The sequence below is a fragment of the Balaenoptera musculus genome, chromosome 10, assembly GCF_009873245.2.
Source record: "Balaenoptera musculus isolate JJ_BM4_2016_0621 chromosome 10, mBalMus1.pri.v3, whole genome shotgun sequence".
Taxonomy (NCBI): domain Eukaryota; kingdom Metazoa; phylum Chordata; class Mammalia; order Artiodactyla; family Balaenopteridae; genus Balaenoptera; species Balaenoptera musculus.
The window spans coordinates 92,155,730-92,171,535 of record NC_045794.1 but is presented as its reverse complement, the minus strand read 5'-3'; the positions used below and the strand labels follow the sequence as shown (position 1 = coordinate 92,171,535).

The window sequence follows — 15,806 nt, the reverse complement described above, 5'->3', positions numbered from 1 at the left end:
GTAAAGCTGAGTCTTGCATCAAGCAGGGTTCACCACAAAGATCTGCCCACCGACTGCTTAAAGGTCACCCCCCCCCGTCCTCAGAACAGAGCACAACATCCCAAACCAGCTCCTGCCATCCCCACCTTCACCCCTTCTCCCCACCAGGCTTTCAAGAAACAAGTGAGGAAAAATCAGCTCCCCAAAGGTAACAGAGCCCAAGAAAAACACTTCAAGTTACTATTAAGCCATGTAGTTTATTATTTCACATAAAAGTTAGCGACCAAGGCCACAGTGCTGTTAAACCCCTCCCTCCCACCCCAACCCTGTTATAAAAACAAAACAGAACACAACAAAATACCGCAGTTCAGGCCGAGTCAGGAACGAAAAGTGGCTCCAACAAAAACAAGACGGAAACACGAGACACAACATCTTTGCATATTTATACAAAAATTGCCATGGCCCAGGGGGCAGGCGGTCACAGCATGTCAACAAGGAGACCGAGGACCCAGGGCATTTGGAGGTTCACGACAGCGGTCGCTTCTGGCTACATCTTTTGGGCTCTGCTGCAGGAACGGGGTGGGGAGGGTGCCCTCGGGGCTGGGCAGGACCCCTCGTCCCACTCTGAAGTTCAGGTCATTGGCTGGATGTGCTTTTGGTTGGGGGAGATGCCGCAGACTCCTTTCTTCCAGAGAGAGAGGGACGCAGGGAGACGGCAGGGACCCCAACAGCTGCTCCCACTCCCCATGCCCAAGGGAAGGAAGCCGGCCAAGAGGCTGTCCCTCTCCAAAAAGAGTTCACGGCCAGGAGCCAGCATGCTTACACTCACATGGTGTAAAGCCCCACGGCGACCGTTGCCACCAGAAAGCTGAACATGAGGACCCATCGCATGAGCGGCACCTGGGAGAGGATGCTGAGCTGGGGCTTCCCCCTGGACGCCTCCGTGGGAGCAGAGTCTGAAAGAGAAAGGGGACAGTGTCAACACCAGGAGGACAGAGGTGGGCCCGTCTGACATCACAGAAAGACAAAGCAGAGGGGCCTCAGCACGGTCTAGTACAGTCCCGCTCAATGCAAACCAGTAGCCCTCTGGCCACTGCTTACATACCTCCGAAGACAGGGAGCTTACTACTTCTCCAAGCTCTCCAGTCTTCCATTTTCGGCCACATTGTGAGGAAGTACCCTCCAGGGATACCCAGGGGACCACCCTTTGAGAACTAGTGCGTTAGGGCCAAGTCCCCTCACCCCCACCAGGGAGCCAATCCCACCAGGACTGGCCACATTGCAACGTTCCTGGGCTCAATCCCGCCAGCAGAGGGGTCGACGTGGGCCTAGCACACATGAGAAAGCCGCGGGGCAGGCGGGCGAGGGCGGCCCCAGGAGCGAAGGCCTGAGGTGACCCGCCAAGCAGGTGGCTGAGCCTCACGCCTCCCCTCTCCCAACTCCCAAAGCCACACTGCCACCCACAGGGGTGTCAGGGGACATCTGGTGGAGCACTTTGGTGCTTTTGGAAGTTTCCCAGATGTTCTCTCAGCACAGCCACCCCGTCGAGAGCTGTCTGAGAAGTGTGAGGGAGGGACTAACACGAGACACGACCCCGAGGTTACATGTCTTCCCTGCGTCCATGGCGGGGGAAGAGCTAGCAGCTGTCCTGGGCTCCCTGCCCCATGTCAGGGCGTCTCTGCGTGGGAGCCATTAAAAGGCCCCCAAAGGAACCTCAGTTAAGAGGGGAGAGAGCTTTGCCACGACTTCTGAGGGTCCTTGGTGTGCAAGTCTTCCTTTCGAGCCAGTGACCTAGAACCAGCCCAACCTCCCTGATTCTAGAACTGGGGAGACTGAGGCGTGGAGGGGTCACCCACGTGGCTGGGGTCACCCGCTGAAGGCTGGCCCCACGCCCTCTGCCCACGCCCGACTTCTCATTTAAAACATTGAGGAGACAGAAGAGTCAACAGGTGCTGGAGCCAGAGAGCTGTGCCATGCGCCCTCCAAATGCCGCCCCCTGGAAGCCCTCACCTTGCGCCCTGCTGCCAGCCCGCCTGCGAAGGTCTGGTGCCCGCGAGGGGCTCTGGTCCTTGGCGTCCTGAGTCAGCAGCCCCTGCAACTCCTCAAACAGCTGCAAGACAGAAGACACAAGTCTCTGTGAGAGGTGGGGACCGGCCAGCTGACGGGAGGTTTGAGGTTTGGTTGTGAAACATCAGGACATACCAAAATCACAGGAAAATATACTGAACATCCATGGACCTTTCAGCCAGCTTAAGAGATAAGACATCACAAGTCCATCTGACCCGCCTGCCTGCTCCTCCCCAAATGCTCCCCAGTAACAGCCATCCTGAATTCAGGGTTCACCGTGGCCACTCATGCCCTTATGCTGCATCCCTCTGCAACTTATGTCACGAGTGGTACCCCAGCATGCACTCAATTCTCTTGGTGAGGTTCACCCCTGGTAAGTGTGCTCCATGGTATTCATTAGCCAGGGTTTACAGATGAGAAAACTGCAGCTCCCAGAGATTCAGTGCCTGGGGCCGAGGGTAACCCAGAGGTCAGGCAGCACGAGCCAACCCTCCCACGGGGTTCTAGCTCCAAACTTCCCGTTCTTTCTACACCACCTCTCTGAAAGACAGACTTTCTTGGAGGACTGACCAGGTTTTGTGGGTGATGATGTTTTTTAGGGGAATGCAAGGGAGAGGGGGCATTGCTCCATAAGGAGTGCTCGGACCAGGCTCTTCTGGGGTCCCAGGCTGGGAATAAAGAGGCAGGGAGAGCATAAGCTGGGAGCCTCAGTCCCCATGGGGCCTCCAGGTGGGGGGAGAGCGATGAGATTCTACAACATCCGGATTAGAAGAAACCTCACCCGCCCTGGGAACACACCCACCCCCAGCGCTGCCCAAGAAGTCATCCTTCAAGGCGAGGCCTTGCTTGAAGCTCACCTTCCCCTAGATTTGAGGCACCTATAGAAAGACGCATCCCGCCTCCCTGGCTGGGCTGAGAGGCCCAGAAGGCGGAGGCCATGTCTGCAGCACCCGTAACCCCTGCAGTGCCAACCTGGCTACACACAAATGCACAGGCAACTTGTATGTTGTCACAGAGGATTGTCACAGAGTGCCACAATGGCGACGCTCACACCCCACAATAACTCTAGCTAATATTAGACAGCTGATGCCATGCCAGGCCGTGCTATTAGGACCTGATTGATTTAAATTCACTTAAACCTCACAACTCTTACGAGGTAATGTCATTTCCCCATTTTACAGATGGGGAAACTGAAGTACAAAGCGATTAAGGGATTTGCCCAACATCACCCAGCCAATAAGTGGCAGAACTGGAACCCTGGCCCCCGAGCCCCTGCCCCTAACCGTGACCCTTGGCACCCCCTCCCCTGCTCTGCGTGAAATGTCCCTGGAGGAGAAGCTGGGGGACGCGGCGGCCACGCAGGGCGGCCAGACTCTCACCTGGATGTTGAGCAGGAAGGCAGTCTTGGCCTCATCGAGGACCCTCTTCCTGACCTCGGGGGTCATCTCCAGAGTGTTCATACGGGAGCGGTACAGCTGCTTGAACTTGGTGGCACTGCCGACGTTGGAGAAAGTGAAGAAGGCCAGGCCCTCTCCGGAGCTGGGCAGGTCCAGGGCCTTCTGAGCGATCTTCTTGAGGACCTGGCCCCCAGACAGGTCACCCAGGTAGCGGGTGTAGGTGTGGGCCACCAGCAGCTCGGGCTCGGCGCGCCCCACCTCTTGGAGTCGCTGCACGTAGCGCCTGGTGGCCTGCGTGTAGGGGATGGCCTCCTGCCAGCGGGACCCGTACCAGAAGGCCATGTCCTGCTCGAGGGCCCCCCTTCGGTGCAGCTCTTCCGGGAAGTAGAGGGGAGCATAGACCGCGTTCTCCTTGTTGTGTTCGATCTCCTCCTCCAGGGCCACATAGATGTGGTACAGAGATGCCATTATCAGCTGAAACCAGAGCGAGCAGGTCGGTATAAGAACTCCCCATTCAGCGCCTTCGCACTACTGCCTTCAGAGGGACCCTCGTCACCTCCCCGGGCTGGGCCCCCACCTCCTGCCGGCCCCTCCGATCCCCTCCACACAGCAGCCAGAGGGAGTGTCACAAGAGAGAAATTCGATCATGCGCTGTCTGGGCCTAAAACCCTTTTATCACACTGGATAAAAGACGCAGCCTCACTTCATCCTTGGAAAAATCCAACAAAGGCACAGCTATGCCCATTTTACAGAAAAGGAAACTAAGGCTCAGAGAGAGTATGCGACATGGAGGTCACACAGCTAGTAAGAAATGGAAATGGAGCCAAGCCCAGGCATGGCTGGGGGGGCCATCCTGGCTCTGGAAAACGTATATGAATGAAAGTACTTATAGGAGATGCCAGGCACCTCCGGCCTTTGACCTCTGGGTGACCATTTACAGGGCATGGTTCTCCTCCCCAAAGGACCCCTCTGGAAGCTGAGCTGGGGGACAGGGCCAGTACTCCTTGGTTCAGGGAACTCCCGTTACACATTAATTCTCTAGTTTGAGTTTGAAGGAGGACAAAGGTTAAATGTTCCGGTTGAGGTTTCCAGATGATTTCTGAGCCATAAACGTTCACGGCAGCGCCATTTCTCACCGGGGCAGAAAGCCAGGCAGCCTGGTACAGAACAGCCTGGGCTTTCGACTATGACCGACCTGGTTCTAACTTGGCTCAGCCAGTCCTCAGCTGTGTGACCATGGATAAGCCACTCGCCCTCTCTGGGCGATGTGAGGTCTGAGTGGCTCTGCACAAGTCAAGCCTCAGTTCCCTTCCTTGCAAAGAGGGATAATCCAACCACACAGTAATGGGGCTGGTGTGCAGGTCCAGCAGGATGACACAGGTAAAGCAATAGGTGCAGCCTGGCACTTAGCACACGAGTCAAAAGCCATGGTGATAAAAAATGCTACCTCCATCACCATAATCCGAGCGAGCACTGGGTCCTCTCGTGGCTCTTTGTGCTGCCTTTGAACTCGGTGGCTGAGAAGAAAGACCCAAAGTCTACAGTGGCTGGGGATGGGATACTCCAGCAGCCACGTCCCCACTGCCTCTGCCCCAGCCTCATTTCAGCAACTGTATGTCAGCTTTCTTTGGGGGGAAACGGGGGAGAACGAGGGAGCAAGGGATAGCCCAGGGCCCCCAACCCCTTAGAGCTGCACCTTAAATCTCCCTTCACTGAAGCACCTCTCATGTTGGAAGTGGGAGAGGCTTCCGAAAGCAAAAGGAAGGGGTGTCAGGAGTGGAGGGCTACAGCTCCCCAGCCCCACAGCTCAACCCGAACGAGCCTTTCCTCACACCCAGCACCTGCTTGGTTCTTTGCCACACGCTTTCCTTCTATTTGTATGAATTTCACAGTTGTACTGGAAAATAGCAAAACCTGTGCCTCACGTACAACGGGCACTAAAGAAAACCCTGCAGGGAATTCCCTGGCAATCCAGCGGTTAGGACTCTGCGCTTCCACTGCAGGGGGCACTGGTTCGATCCCTGGTCAGGGAACTAAGATCCCGCATGCCATGCAGCACAAACAAAAAAAAAAAAAAGAAAAGAAAACCCTGCTGTTGAAAAATATCATTTCATGAATGAGAAAAAGGTACCTTAGGGATGATAGATGAGGTGTCCATAGTCTTACTATTAGGAAATGGATGCGCTTAGGCTCGAACCCACGTCCCCCCTTGCCTTCAGAGGCAGATGAGAACTAGGTCAGAAGCATAAGCTCTGAAATAAAACCAGCCTTGGTTCCATTTTGGCCTTTCCCATTTACCTACTGGCTGTGTGACCTTCTGGTAATTACTTAAGCTCTCTGAGCCTTCCCTTCCTCATCTTCCTTATTAAGACTGAGGCACTAATTAGAAATTAAGTAAAATGCCAAGCAGAGCCTAGGTGGTCAGCTGATGGTAGTACTGCCCCAGCCCCTCCACACCACCACATAGCAGGCTGTGAATCTGCTGTGTGACTTTGGGTAAGTCACCTCCCCTCTCTGAACCTCAATGTCACGATCTGTAAAAAGATTCCCTTGAACGTGCCCATCTGGCCCCTCAGCATCCCTGGTCCCCATCCCCACTTAAACCACTGCCCTGAGCCTTGGGAGCACCCACACCCAACATACCCTCTGCCAGGGCTGGTACCACCAAGCCACATACCTTAAAACCTTCTCGGGTCACCTCGCCCTTCTGAAAGTTCTTCATGAACTCGGCGTTCTCCGCCAGGGTGTGCACCTCCTTGGTGGCCTCCTTCAGGGCCTCTGACAAATCCTGGGGCATGCTACAGAGAAAGGGAGGGAGGTGAACAAGGGGGTGGCTCTGAGCAGAGTTCTTCCCAACGTTGAGCTTCTGAGGGTACCCCCGCCTGTCGGCAAGACTTAAAGAGATTCCAGCTTTTATCAGGCTTCTCTGCAGAAATCCAGCCTCCCACCTAATAGAACAGCCATGTTCCCAACTGCCTTAACGTGCAGCCCCATCCACGCTTTCCAGTCATTAAGATACTATGTAACACGGTCCCCCCCCCCCAAACCAAGAGGGAAGTCGTGGTACCAGTTATTCTCAATGGAGGAGAGAAGGGAGCAACACAACCCAGGGAGAAGCAGCGGTGGGCAGGACGCACATTCACATTCAACTTTGTAAGCGCTCTGATTGGCTTTTAGACTCAAGATTTAATTCATTAACTTTGTTGAGCTCAGATACAAATCTCATGACCCCTTATAATACTTCGCTCATCACAGAAGTGTTTGAGTGAAAAAGGCTACGTAAACTCAGCTTTACTCAAAGAAAAAGTCCCTTTCGTAGAGTATTTCTGCCGTATGTCTGTATCCGCCTCCCAGAAAAGGGTCATTTCTCCTTTCTCTCCCACACCTCTTCCAGAAACATCATCCCCTCTTCTATACGTGCTGATCAAATTCTTGGGAGAAGGGAAGGAGCCAGACTTGGAGGCGGACAGACCAAGGTTGACATCTCAGCTAGCCAGGGAACCTTGGCCTTGCTGCCTCCCCCAGTTGTGCCCTCCTCATCGCTAAACGCGGACACAGTAGCCACAGTGATGTCCTGCTCCTGCGTTCAACAGGTAGTAAGAGGTGGATGCGGCCAAGAGGCGGCTCGAGTAAAAAAAAGCAGGCACTCACCCAGCCTTGGACAGCCCCCAGGATCTCGGATTCAGCACACACCCACCTCCAAGCACACACAAGTCCAAAGCCAAAAACAAAGTTGGAGCCCACGGCAACACTCCCATCGGGTCACCCACCCGGAGCCAGGGAGCCAGACATGTAAATCATCTTTCATCCCTCCGACTACCCCACCGGGCGGGACTGGAACCCCGCTCCTCATTATACCAAAGCCCAGCAGACCGGCCGCCCAGCGAGGTCGCTTCCTGCTTCCCGGCTGAGTCTCGGCAGCTCGGCGAGAGGGCAGGGGCAGGGGCTGCCCCTCCCGGGAGAGGCCGGTCCCTCGCCCCGCACTTGCCTGTCGGGCTGCGGGCGCTCCATCCTGCGGCGGCGCTGGTGCGGGATCCGGTGCTGGCTCCGACGGCTCGGGACGGGCTCCAGGAGGCGGGAGGGCGACTGTGCAGAACCCGGACCGCGCCGTCTATTTATCCCCGGGGCGGGTCACGTGGCCGCCGCCAGAAGCCGACCCACACTTACTGGCCCGACATTGCAACACCCGCGGAGGCCCGCGCCCCACCCGCCCCTGGCCTGCGGGGGTGGAGGAGGAGCGGTCATATGACCCTTGGAAAACAAAGCTATTTAAAACAGGACGTGAAAAGAAAAAAAAAACAAACAAAAAAACCAACAACTGCTGGAAATCTGAGCAGCTGTGTGATCTTGCCACTTCCAGAGCCTCCCACCCAGTGATGGGACTTGAACGCTCCAGGGATCTGAATGGTTCCAGAGAGCTGGGAGGCAGCGCTTCTCAGAGCAGGAGGTGGGGGGGGGGGGGGGCAACGTCAGGGACTCACCGACCCCAGACCCTGCCTGCAGTTCCCCCCTTCCCCATCCCCAGCCTGCTCCCTAAATATCACCTCCTCCCGGGTCCCTCAGCTGACAGCCTGCCTCCTCATACTCCCTTTAAATGTCCATTTAGGGCCTTTTTTTTTTTTTCCTTGAGAACCTGCTAAGTGCTAGAGACTGCACTGTGTTCATGGTTCATCCCTACAGTTACCCTGTGGGGTAGATCACTACCATTTTACAGACAGCGAAACTGAGGCTGGGGAAGGAAGTGGCATGCCCAAGGTCACACATGAAGCAGGAAGACGGGACCCAAGCCCCAGGGTGAGTCCAGGTCGCTGCCTGCCTCCTCCAGGCCTTCTTAGCACTTGGTACCCAACTGGACCCAATGCTGGTCACCCAGACCACCTCCCTGCTTACCTGCGTAGGGCGCTCTTCCAGGACTCACCAGGTCTGTTCTTCTCACCCTCAGTGCTCGCACCAGGCCTGGAACAGAGCTGGCCCTCTGATGAACTGTGGAATCAATTATGCAGGAGACTGATCCCTTAGGACCGGGGATAAGTAGGTCACTGGGTGAGCCCAGATGACAAAACAAACAGCGAGGATGATTCCTAAAGCCCCTTCGCAATGCTGCAGTACTGGATTCTAGATTAAACAAAACAACACAAACAAAAAAGGTAATTTTGGCTCCTTATAAGGATGTTGTTTGTAAACAGGGTAGCAAGTGCCCCACTTCTGAAGGAATGTGAGTACAGGCTTGAGGACCGCCCGTCAAGCACAGATTCCCCGACTGGGGGACTACGGTGGCTGAGGCAGTCCTTCCCAGCTGTACCCCTATAGGAGTCTCCAGTGTTTGGAGACAGTCTGGAAGAACCAGGCGGGTACGGGAGGTCAGTGTGTCCATCCAGTCCAAGGTCAGAGCTCTGGCCCACGATCCACACTCTTCCAGGGTCACTGACCTGAATTTCAGTCACCAGATCAATCCAGCGACCTGGGGGTTGCTGAGCCTCCTAGATAGAAGGGCTATATGCCAAGGAGTTCAGCTCTTGGTATAAATTATATACCCACCTTCTGCTTCAATGAACAGTGAGAGCACTGCTAACAGCTGATATTCACTGAGCACTTACTGTGTGCCAGACGCTACACTGAACACGTATTAACTGATTAAATCCTCATAACAACTCCGTAAGTTTGGTACTGTTATTGTCTCCATTTTACAAATGAGGAAGCTGAGGCAGAGAGGTTAAGGGTTTGAACCCAAGCAGTCTGGCACCAAGATTTCAAAATTTAAGGTGCAGTGTCATTTCCCAGAATACAGTGGAGGGGAAGACGACCCGAAGGAACATGGTTATCCCACTACAGCCCAGAAGTCATCTCCAAGGTTGTCCTTGAAAGGCTCATTCTACAAAGGGTGGCATTTACTGGTTCACAAGATTCACAGAGGTCAGACCTAGAACCGGAGCTGCTAAAAGATTTCGAAAAAGAGTTGCCAAGAACTTTCTAGAGAGAACGACTATTAGAAACAGATGTCCCCATTAGAATGTAAGCTCCAGGAGGGCAGGGGCTTTGCTTTGTTTTGTGAAATCTCCAGAGACTGGAACCATGCCTGGCAAGTAGCAGACAACATTGAATGAATGAATGAATAAATAGTTGCCACAAGATCTCTTTCTGGTAAACATGATAATATTGCTAGGCTGCCAGAAAGGGCTGGAATCAAGCTACAATTACAAATTGCGATCTGAGCCAAACTTTATTGAACACTTACTATGTGCAGAACCTTTATGTGCAAGATTGCATTTAATCCTGGCAACAGCTCTGTCATTTTCATCTGCGTTTTGTCCACGTAAATATTAAGGCACAGAGAGATTAAGTAGTTTTCCCAAGTCACACAGCTAGTGATAACAGAGCCAGGATTCAAAACCATGGCACTTTGAAGCCACACAGCCCATAATCCTGACCCCCACACCACATGCCTTCTTACAGGGGGGCTAGTCTGTCCTCTAGGAGTTTAGAGGATAAGAGTGTGAAGGTCTGAATGCTTCCCATCAGCCTGTCCGTTCAGAAACCCCAGAAGGTAAAGCTCGTGTGATCTGACGTCTTCGTACTTAACGTGGGGGAGCAGAGGGCCCAAGAGGGGAGTGACTTCCCCAGGGCTGTGCCCCATAGGACACAGAGCCTTCAGTGACCCAGAGTTCCTGGCTCCAGTCCAGGTTTGCTACTCATTCCATCTTCTTCCCTGGGAGCCCCTGACTTGGTAAGAAGAGACCACCCCTCCGTCCCAGACAACCCCAGGGCAAAGGAGGCCGGGTCAGAGTTGATCTAGTGTCTCGTCTGTCCCAGTGTTGAGCTTGTGGCCCTTCTCCGTGCTGATTCAGCTTCCTGACTTCCCCCCCCCTTCCCTGTCCTCAAGCAACTGGAATGATTTGAATAGTATTCTTTCTCCTCCTGTGGCAGGCTGATGTCCACATCCTAATCCCCAGAACCTCTGCATATGTTACTTTACATGGCAAAACGTTTTTTGCAGATGGGATTAAATTAAGGATCTTAAAATGGAGAGATTACCCTATATTATCCTCATGGGCCTAATGTGATCAGAAAAGTCCTTGTAAGAGGGAGGCTGGAGGGTTACAGTTACGGAAGGTGATGTGATAAGGGAAGCAGGACACAGAGAGATTGGAAGATGCTGTGCTGCTAACTTTGAAGATGGAGTTAGGGGCCACGAGCCAAGGAAAGCAGGCACCCTCCAAAAGCTAGAAAAGGCGAGGAAGTAGATTCTCCTCTAGAACTCCAGAAGGAATGCAGCCCTGCCCACCCATTTCAAGACTTCTGACCTCCGGAACTCCAGAGAATAAATCTGTGTTGTTTCAAACCACTGTGTTTGTGCTATCTGCCATGACAGCTTTGGGAAGCAGGACAGGGACGGATAGAGAGACCCTTCCTGCCATTTCCCAGCGTTACAGCTTTATTGCATCAGAGGACCCACCACCCTCTCTCTGGGATTTCCTTTCAGAGTCAAATGCTTGAGCAGCTGAAACGGGCCAGTTTTGTATGTGTGCTGGAGGTATGAAGCTGAAGAGGCTAGAAGCCCACCTTGACAGAATGTGGGTGCTCAGGGTCCTAATGAAGTCTGGGCCTGGGGAAATGATCCAGAAAGGGGGCAGGGGGCACCAGAGACAAATGTGAGTGGAAATCGGAAAGAAACACTGGGGTCTGCTCTGAGCCAAGCATTCTCCCAAGCATGGTCACGTTTCATCCTCCTCAAACCCAGGAGGTGGGTGTTTATCTGTGGTGGGCAGAATCATGGTCCCACGAAGATGTCCTTGCCTAATCCCTGCAACCTGTGAATATGTTCTATTACCATCGAAGAAGGTCATACTTTGCAGATGTAATTAAGGTTACCGACCTCAAAGTAGGGAGATCACCCTCGAGTCTCTGGGTGGGCCCAGTCTAGTCACAGGAGCCCTTAAAAGTAGAGAACTTTGCCAGGCTGGAGGCAGAAGAGACCTGGCAGGAGAAGTCAGAGACACATGAAGTGTGAGAAAGACTCAGCAATCGTAATGCTAAATCAGAGTCAGGTCAGGGTGGGCCATACAGGCTGGGAGATGTCGGGGGGTGGGACGTTGTTTTGGGGCCGCAGGGAAAAGGCACAGCCGAGGCCCCAGGTGGCACAGACCCGGCAGGAACAGGCAGCAGCATGGAGGCCAGTGTGGCTGCAGCAGAGAGTGGGAGGGGACAGGGCAGAAGATGGGAGCAGAAGAGATGTGAACAGAGCCTGTAGGGCCTGCAGGCCGTTGCAAGGATCTTCTGCGAGTAGGGGAGACTGCAGGGCTTGGAGGGGAGGAGTGCTGGGGTCTCACTTGGGGTTTCCTGGGATCAATCACTGGTTGCTATGGGTGACACAGGACATGGGCAGAAGGCTACCTACTGCACAAATCCAGGGAGAGATGATGGTGGCTTGGAAAGGACGGGGAGAGAAGTGGCCTACGACATTCATATTTTAAAGGCAGCGCTACCAAGACTGTCCCGAGAACAAGAAATGGGATGTGAGAAAGCGGAGCAGTCAAGGGTAACTCCAAAGATTTTGGTTCAGCCAAGTGGGAGGATGGAATTGTCAGTTTACTGCAGTGGGGGGACCTCAGCAGCTCAGTCTTGGACAAATCCATTTTGAGATGTATGGGACAGGGCTTTGCCAACGCTGTGCAAACACTTGAGTGGGAAGCTTCTACCCTTTTCTAGAAGTTTCACTTCCTCCTGCCAGCTGTGAAAGCTGCTCTTCCCCAAGCACCCCGTTGGAGGCTGAGGAAGCAACTGGTGACTCAGCAAAATCTGCCTTTCCTGTCTCCGCCAGTCCCCCCTCCCAACCATGACACAGCAGAAACGCAGCGGCGCGAGGGGAACGTGGAAACGGAGACTCAGCATTCCGAAGGCGCCGCCCGCACGCCTGCCTGGAAAACAGAAGTGGTTTGGGCTGCAGGGAGGGGCCAGGGCTGCAGCTCCCGAGGTTCCAAAGTGAAAAACAGAGGCGAGGCCCCCGCTGAGGCTGGGGGAACACGGGGTTGGGGGGTGGGCGGCCTCTAGCTTCGGCTGGACCGGTATTCCAGGAGAATCGGTGGACCCCCGCCTGGGTGTCCTCAAGCAGGGGGCGTCCCAGGTAAACAGGGTCACTCAGGGTGTCCTGACAGCACCCATGCCCCACACAGACCTTGACCCAGCGGGGGTGGGGTGGGGGGGTGGCATGGGGAGCGCAGCGGTGATGTGCAGCCGCAATGGAGCACAGCCTTCCTCTCCGCAGGGCTGACGAGCCCAAGCCCTGAAGACCATCCTCAGTCTGGACTGCAAAACACTGAATCTTTCAGAGTTGTGAGAGACCTCATAAAGAAGGTTGAAACCCCACCAGGAGAATGGGAGAAAAACGTTTGCTCCACGTGTAACAGACAAAAGATGAACATTCCTAATAAAAGAGCTCCCCATATTATATATGTATAACTGAATCACTTTGTCCACTTGAAACTAACACAACGTTGTTAATTAACTGTACCTTAATACAAATAAAAATAAAGTAAAAAAGAGAGAGAGGAAAAAGAAAAAGAGCTCTCCAAAGCAGTAAGACGGTCACGAGGAAATGTTAGCATTTAACAGGGGTTGCTTATCATGACCTTCCTGGGAGGACTGGGTGCCCTCACCCACAAAAAAGCAGGAGAAGAGGGGGGGCCCTGGCCCTGATGGAACACCTTTTCATTCCTTATCTCCTCTACTCCTTCTCCTGCCCCTGATTTTGCTGATAAGGCAACTGAAGTGCTGGCACCACTCCTCTGGTCAACATGCACGGCTAGCTCTACATGGCCCTTGGGATAAAGTGCAAACTCTTTAGCCTGGCACTCCCAGCCCTCGGCCACGTCTCCAGTGGGAGGGATCTCACCCTTCTTGCTCCCTCACACCCTGTGTGCCAGTCTCAGGAATCCCTACCTCCCCCTGAGCTACCGAGGCTCCCATGCCTCTGGTCCCTCTTGCCTAGAATGCTCTCTCCTGTCCCTTTGCTGGGCTGGTCACCTTTCAAGACTCAGCCCAGAAACAGATTATAGGCCTCCATGAAATAGCTAAACCTATAAAACATATAGAATAAATCATAAAGGAAAATCTTACTGACCTTAGATTTGGCAAAGATTTCTCAAATACAACCAAAAAACCCCCCAAAAAAAGCACAAAATATTAAAGAAAAAAACAACCAATGGGACTTCATAAAAAGTTAAGACTTTTGCTCCTTCAAAGACACTGTGACCAAGAAAAGACGCGTCAGAGACTAGAAGAAAATATTTGCAAAAATATATCCAGGGCTTCCCTGGTGGCGCAGTGGTTGAGAATCTGCCTGCCAGTGCAGGGGACACAGGTTCGAGCCCTGGTCTGGGAAGATCCCACATGCCGCGGAGCAACTAGGCCCGTGAGCCACAACTACTGAGCCTGCGCGTCTGGAGCCTGTGCTCCCAACAAGAGAGGCCGCGACAGTGAGAGGCCCGCGCACCGCGATGAAGAGTGGCCCCCGCTCGCCGCAACTGGAGAAAGCCCTCGCACAGAAACGAAGACCCAACACAGCCATAAATAAATAATAAAGGAGTTCCTTTAAAAAAAAAATATATATATATATATATATATCCAACAAAGGACTTGTCTGTAGAATATGTAAAGAACCGATGATTCAATAATAAGAAGGCAGATCAGTGAATTTTTAAAAACAGGTAAAAAGTCTGAACAGACAATTTACCAGAGAAGATATGTGAATGCTAACTAAGCACATGAAAAGATACTCAAGTTCATAGGTTGTTAGGGAAATGCAAATTAAAACTGGTATGAGACATCACTACACACCTATCCTAATGGCTAAAATTAAAGGCTGGTTCTTCCTGCTGTTGAGAATGCAGAGCAAGGAGAACACTCATTTACTGCTGGTGGGAACATAAAACGGTACTTGCAGGAGGCCAGAATGTGACACCCCCCAAAATACCACTTTGGTATAAGGGTTATTTTGAGCTGAAGACAACTGAGAAACAGCAAATGCCAGGAAACCATTCTCCGCTTTCCCCCTTACTTGCTTCAAAGCAGGTTTAGACAACTCCAGACTCTTAGCCCAGGGATGGCGCTCAGAGGAATCGGCATAACAAACCTTACCAAATTAGCCCTTATCTTCCATTAGTTTCCCCCATATATTTACCCTCCCTCAGCTTGCTGCCCGCCAAAGCCTAAACTCTTTTTCCTTTTTCTTGTCACCTGTCTACGCATTTATTCTGTTAAGATGCTACATAAGCCCCAGTTCTAACCACTCTTTTGAGTTACTTACTCAGCACTGTGTTCCTCCCATGTGGATGTACGCTGTGTGTGTTAATACACTCTGCTTCTCTCTTATTAATTTATCTTTTTAAAAAATAATTAATTAATTAATTTGGTTGCACCGGGTCTTAGTTGCGGCTCACTGGCTCCTTAGTTGCAGCACGTGACTCCTTAGTTGTAGCAGGCGAACTCTTAGTTGTGGCATGCATGCAGGATCTAGTTCCCTGACCAAGGATCGAACCCGGGCCCCCTGCATTGGGAGCTTGGAGTCTTAACCACTGCGCCACCAGGGAAGTCCCTAATTTATCTTTCATCAGCTTAATTTCCAGGGCCCCCAGCTGGGAACCTAGGAGGGTAGAGGAAAAAGGTTTTTTCCTCCCCTACAGTACAACCACTTTGGAAAACAGTCTGGCAATTTCTTAAGAGGCTAAACATACACCTACCGTACAACCCAGTGATTCCACTCCTAGGTACATATTTACCTACAAGAAATGAAAGCATATGTTCACACTTGTGCATGAATGATCACAGTGGCTTTATTTGTAAAAGTCCCAAACTGGAAACAACCCATCAACAGGTGAATGGATAAACAAATTGTGGTATGGACATACTCTGGATACTCAGCAATGAAATGGAATGAACCATTGACCCACACAACATGAATAAGCCTCAAAATGATTATGCTGAGTGAAAGAAGCCAGGCCCCCCCCAAAGAGTACTTACTGTATAATTCCATTTATATACATTATATATGAAATGTATATAGAAATATATAAAATTTCAGGAAATACAAACTAATATAATCAGATCAGTGGTTATCTCATTGGAGGGGGGAATTACGAAGGACCATGAGGAAACTTTTGGGAATGATGAATAAGTTCATTATCTTGATTGTGGAGATGGTTTCATGGTATACATATGTCAAAATTCATCAGTTTGCATACTTTAAATATGTAGAGTTTATTGTATGTCAGTTACATCTCAATAAAGCTGTAAAACAAACTAACTCAGCCCAGATTTTGCTGATGTTCTTCCCTTCACCTTATGGGGTCCCCCCACTGAGGTCCCTGT

General features: G+C 52.2%; 1 protein-coding gene across 2 annotated transcripts; it reads right to left on the bottom strand.

Moving 5' to 3' along the window:
- Positions 1-218: 218 nt before the first annotated feature.
- Positions 219-7,584, bottom strand: HMOX1 (heme oxygenase 1). Of its 2 annotated transcripts, none has more exons than XM_036865836.1 (5): positions 7,432-7,584; positions 6,121-6,241; positions 3,426-3,917; positions 1,990-2,089; positions 219-935 (listed from the first exon to the last, which is right to left on the bottom strand). In XM_036865836.1, the coding sequence occupies exons 1-5, from the start codon at positions 7,452-7,454 to the stop codon at positions 805-807; spliced, it is 867 nt and encodes a 288-aa protein (XP_036721731.1). In that variant the 5' UTR covers positions 7,455-7,584; the 3' UTR covers positions 219-804. The 2 variants fall into 2 exon arrangements, with proteins under 2 accessions (XP_036721731.1, XP_036721732.1); XM_036865837.1 differs by lacking the exon at positions 7,432-7,584 and adding an exon at positions 7,302-7,426 and having other exon boundaries at positions 282-935.
- Positions 7,585-15,806: the final 8,222 nt, after the last annotated feature.